The 5,644-nt window shown below is 41.9% G+C and overlaps 1 protein-coding gene across 1 annotated transcript; it reads left to right on the forward strand.

Annotated features, from left to right (window-relative positions):
- The first annotated feature begins 1,253 nt into the window (after positions 1-1,253).
- LOC123160997 (phospholipid hydroperoxide glutathione peroxidase 1, chloroplastic) lies at positions 1,254-5,125 on the forward strand. Its single transcript, XM_044578846.1, has 6 exons — positions 1,254-1,580; positions 2,705-2,781; positions 2,873-2,934; positions 3,505-3,623; positions 3,712-3,879; positions 4,874-5,125. The coding sequence occupies exons 1-6, from the start codon at positions 1,353-1,355 to the stop codon at positions 4,901-4,903; spliced, it is 684 nt and encodes a 227-aa protein (XP_044434781.1). The 5' UTR covers positions 1,254-1,352; the 3' UTR covers positions 4,904-5,125.
- Positions 5,126-5,644: the final 519 nt, after the last annotated feature.

Below are 5,644 nucleotides of genomic sequence, written 5' to 3' on the forward strand. Positions count from 1 at the left end.
AGGCGCGACGTCCTCGCACGTTCATAGTCGGATCGTCAAAGTCGACTTTCACCAAAGCGATATCCATCATCTCATCGAAAGACGGGACACCTTTGCCTCTATCAATAATTTTCATGTGAAATGAGATAGTAGTGGTTTTGTCAGTGAAAAGATAAAATTGAGTGTAACATTTTTGAAGGTAACATATGGTTTTTTAGTATTTTATTACGGTTCAAAATGCTAAAGCTTTTCACAAGAAAATTGTAGGTAGCATGTGGATGTGACCATCAAGTTTTTTTAAAGATTTTTTTTAAAATTAAAAAGACATATACTCCCTCTGTTCCTAAATATTTGTCTTTCTAGAGATTTCAACAAGTGACTACATACGAAGCAAAATAAGTGAATCTACACTTTAAAATATGTCTATATACATCCTCCACAAGAAAAGTCTTCTTCCTCCTCCCGTCGGCGCCGCCGCGGATCTGCCCCGCCTCCGATGACCTTTAGCATGTGGAGGTGCGGAGGATCTCGGCCCCCCGCCGGCGGGAGGGACCCCGTTCTCGTTTTTGCTAGGTTGAACGTCTTGGTTGGGGTTGTGTGGCGGCGGCGATGTCCCTCGGTAGCAATAATGTCTCCCACGTCCTATCCCCGTCTCGATGGTGCGAATAGCGTTGTCGGAGGATGTGTGGAGGTATGTCTCCGGATCTCATGGAATTCGATCGGTGCTGGTCTTCGGTGGATCTATTTGGATCCAGTTTTTGTTCATCTTCGTTCGTTTGGTTTCAGGTTTGATCTTTCCAATCTACAACTCTCTTCATCGGTGATGGTTGCTGCTCTGGTGTGCTGGTTCTTTGGGGCCTTAGCACGACGACTTCCCGACTGTCTACTACAACAATGTTTGCCTGACTCCGGTGATGGAGGGGCGATGACGGCGGCGTGCCTTTGGCTCGCTCCAATGCTTGTAGTCGTCGCTAGGTGGTCCATAGACCTAGTTGTAATTTTTATTACTCCTTGCGTTCTCTGTACTGCCATGATTAATGAATAGATTAAAAATTTCTCTCAAAAAAACATCCGTACGTGATAGTCTATTTAAAATATCTAAAAACACAAATATTTAGAAATGGAAGGAGTATTTTTTTTGCGCGTGGGAGCATGTGCGAGCCGAATTAGATTGCGATGAGAAATAGTACTACTGTATGTTCGTTTTCTACAAATACAGAGCACCCAGGGGTCCAATCGGCAAAAGCAACCTCCGTCCTTAACCAGAATCGGCGCGAACCAATCGGGCGCCGCTACCGCGCTAAACCCCCACCCCCACTCTGTTCCCACGCGGCCGCCCACCGACGCGCGGCAGCCAACACCCCACGCGCATCATGGCCTCGTCCACCGCGGCCGCGGCGCTCACCTGCCTCCACCCCGCCGCGCAGGCCTCGCGGCTCCCTCCGGCGGCCACCGCCTTCGCGCGCCTCCCGGCGGCCCACTCTGGGGCCTGGGGCAGGGCGGCGGTCTCCGTCGCGGCGCCGCGGCGGCGCAGGCGGGTGCCCGGCGTCGTCTACGCCGCCGCCACCACGGAGAAGAGCATCTACGACTTCACCGTGAAGGTAGGTGGCCGGCTCTCTCCTCGTAATTTTCGCGATAATTGTGAATGTGTGGCGCTTTTTCGGTGGCATCGTACTTCCGTTGCGTGTGAGGAGCGACTGTGCGCCGTGGATGAATCTATACGGGCGGGTTCGGTGGAATGGATGGGTGTGATTTCTGTAAATTCGGATGATATTACTGTCCTGTCGCTTGTCACTGTGTGAGATGTTTGATGCAGTGTCGTTAGGTAGGTGGGAGGGATGTGCTGTATCCATCGGTACTATTTTTATTTGAAATGCTCCGTTGCCAATGCATTTGGAGATTTATATATTACTCCCTCCATTGCATAATACTTGTCGTGGTTTTAGTTCAGTTATGGAACGGAGGGAGTAATTAGTACTCCCTCCGTCCCAAAATAAGTGTCTTGAGCTTAGTACAAAGTTGAGACACTTATTTTGGGACGGAGGGAGTACTTACTAGACCACAGCCTTTTAACATCATTCACCGAGCGGGTAATAGGTTTGAATTGTTGGTGCGATGCCGTGTCAAATGCTCATGGCATTTGGTCCTAGTATTCAACAACGTGAGCTGCTAACATATTTCAAAAATAAAATAAATGTTATTACCTTAAATAAATGTATGTATGTAATGTTTTATTCGGATTTAGGAGATATATGCATACCTACTCGTTGTAGATATATTTACCATCTATGTGTCGGTACATTGGATAAATATAGATATATTGGCGTAGTTGGTTTGCAGACTTAAACTGCACATGGAGGACATATTCAAGCAGATTCACTGTCCAAGTAAAATGATAAGAGATTACGGGAAATTATGAGGGGTAAAATTTGCTTTAAGAGTAAAATTTAACTTTCATGAAATTGGCTGTGGCCCATTTTGACCTGTGTTGTAGTGTGTTCATCATTTTCTCCCTAAGCAACATGTACTTTCGGAATTTAGTTTTTTTTTAATATTATGATACTTCTATTTCCCTAGTGATTTTCCCTTGACTGTAATATAGCATCATTTTATATGTCTAATTATTGATACATGATTTATGAATGAATGAGCATACTTTTGTGAGGTGATTAAATGTGTCCATTTTTAACTTTTGTACCTGAGGAAACATTTCTCTGTTATTCAGGATATTGATGGAAAAAATGTTTCTCTTAGCAAGTTCAAGGGAAAAGCACTGTTGATCGTTAATGTTGCTTCTCAATGGTAATTTTCTTGATATACGTTTTTTTCCTAAACCCAACATTAAGTTATTCTTTGTTGTGTATGGACCCTCACTTTTTTCTGTGAAATCCAGTGGGCTTACAACAGCAAATTACACTGAGTTATCTCATCTTTACGAGAAGTACAAGACTCAAGGTAATATGTATTTCTGGTTAGGCCTTCTTTTCACTGGATTAGACATTGCTAATGGCATGAGAGACCTCTTGTCATTTATGATTTTTAGTTGGTGTCTTGCTCTAGATAATCATCCTAGTGCCATGCAAAATTTTAAATCCTTACCCGTGGAATCAATCTATGTTAATTATCTATCAACAAGCAGGTATTTTTCAGGGTTGATGACACTATCCCAGGCCGGTCCAGTTTTAAACTATCTGGTTTCAATAAAAAATTCTGTTTCAATCCACATGACTAACAAAGAATGATTAGACACTGTGCCATGCTTACCAATAAAAGAAAGATTCTTATGACGACTTCGGCCTCAACAACATTTGTTGAAGATGACGGAAGTTTTTTTCTATTTTCTTGAGGACACAATGACACATTCTCTAGTTGTTTGAGTAAAAGTAAAAAGTGCCTTTTCTGTTTGGATTAATTTACTATTCTAAGAGCATAAGAAACTGGCCAACAGCTACTGGAGTGGCATGAACATCAATTTGAAGGTCATAGTAGGATGTGTCATTTTCTTTCATCTTTTTAAAATTGCAGGGTTTGAGATTCTGGCGTTTCCATGCAATCAATTTGGTTTTCAAGAACCTGGATCAAATACACAGATAAAGCAATTTGCTTGTACAAGGTTTAAAGCTGAATTTCCTATTTTTGATAAGGTATGGGAACTCCAGCTTAAGAAGCAATGCATTGTATTCAGTATTCCAGCTACTTGCCACAATTAATTGGATATGCATACAATGGCAGGTTGATGTTAATGGACCATTTACAGCCCCTATTTATCAGTTTCTCAAGTCGAGTGCTGGAGGATTTTTGGGTGATATAGTGAAGTGGAACTTTGAGAAGTTCTTAGTGGACAAAAATGGCAAAGTTGTGGAAAGATACCCACCAACAACTTCACCATTCCAAATTGAGGTGTGTGAAGTTTCTCTGTGGCTTTATAGTTTATATCCCTCTCATCACTAATTCCAATTTTAATCTAATTTTAGTGAGTATGGATCTCTAGTTCTAAGATTCCCCAGCATATGTTGGCATGTGGCGCCAAAAGGATAATGAACATATGCTCATTTGTCCATATGTAGAAAAACAGGCCTCTGCGGTCTTGTGGGTGTGGGCATCCAGCTAAAACTAGCCTTGACCAACAGAGTACTAACTCCAATGTGTCTAGAGCGGTGTTGGTGCTCTTAGTGAACGTTAGATCTACATGAGTGTTTCAGATGGCACATGCTCCAAATTGTTATAATAGGTCATAGCGTACAGCCTTGGCAGTGCTGGAATTTACACAAGCTTAAATGATGGAATTTCCCTGATGACAATTGCTCACAATGGTCGATGGGGCACCCACAGGCCACAGCCACAAGCAAGCAGCATGGGTTTGGAAAGCGTGTCAATTTTTTCTGCCTTTCGTAGGATTATGTAATTCAGAAGTTTAGACGAAATTGAAGATTTGAGTCCTGAACTAATGCGGTAATGCCCACTTAGTCAAAAGGACTTGCGGTGCTCACTTTGGCATAATAACTTAATTGCAGTGGTGGATGGGTTATATAATCTGTAGTTGATTTCGTGTCACCAACTCATCACTACGGACCGGAAAGCCATAGTACATCAGTCAGAAGTCAATTTTGTCATAATATCAAACTCATTCACTATTTTTCTTTTGGCCCATTTTGCCACTGGATTGCGCCGTTCATAAGATGGTTTTGTTTAATACACTCATTAGTTTTCAAATTGCTTGATTCAGGAATGGCAAAACTTTTGTATCTCATTGAGGGGCACATTCCTTAATCCTCTCGTAGTTTACAATATTGCAGAGAACACCTTCCAAATCCCCTGCATGTTATCCTCCTTAGCAGCTTTTGATATTTTCCACTGCTCACAGTCTTTGTTGGCATGTATTATTTTCTTGCAGAAGGACATCCAGAAACTCGTTGCGGCATAAGTGTTTTTGAGTCCAGCTTCAGTTAAGCACTCCTGTATATATTGCCCTTTTCCCGGAAACTAGAGTTTTACTTGTGATTATGACTCTTCTCTGATATAAGTAATGTTTTCCATTTCTGTAAAATAATTCACTGATATGTATGGACATTTCCGGACTTCGGTACTCATTGTTGGGTTGGGGGCTTGGGCAAGCACGAGCAACAATACTGGCGTTTACTTTTGACGGTCTCTTGGCAATGACGTGGAAAGAGCGAAATTGGTACATGACGCAGTTGTCTACACATACATATTGTTTGTGCGTTCCAGAAAAATCTACACATGTCTTGTGAGGAGAGAACAAATGGCCATTGCATCTCTTTTGTTTGGTCGAAGACTCAGTTTGTTGTTGTTGAACTGTGCTATATTGTGCTTATTTTTAGTCTTTCATAGAAAAATTAGGTGCTTTTTTGAGAAAACAGAATATGAGGTCCTTTTTTTTAGAAAACAGAGCACATGCACAGGCGGGAAATTACACAAGCCAATTTTTTAAAATTTGCTGACTCAGCATGCCAGTCATTGTCACTTTTTTTTGCCAGAGAACTTTCGATCTATTCATCATCAATCATGACAGCACAACGACTACCAATAATAATAATAATTACATCCATATCCGTAGATCACACTAGCCTCATTTGGCTCATTTTGTACTAAATTGAGCGCATTGAGCAAGTTTAGGGAGATAATTGTACTCCCCCCGTCCAGG

The sequence above is a fragment of the Triticum aestivum genome, chromosome 7B (assembly GCF_018294505.1).
Source record: "Triticum aestivum cultivar Chinese Spring chromosome 7B, IWGSC CS RefSeq v2.1, whole genome shotgun sequence".
Classification (NCBI taxonomy): domain Eukaryota; kingdom Viridiplantae; phylum Streptophyta; class Magnoliopsida; order Poales; family Poaceae; genus Triticum; species Triticum aestivum.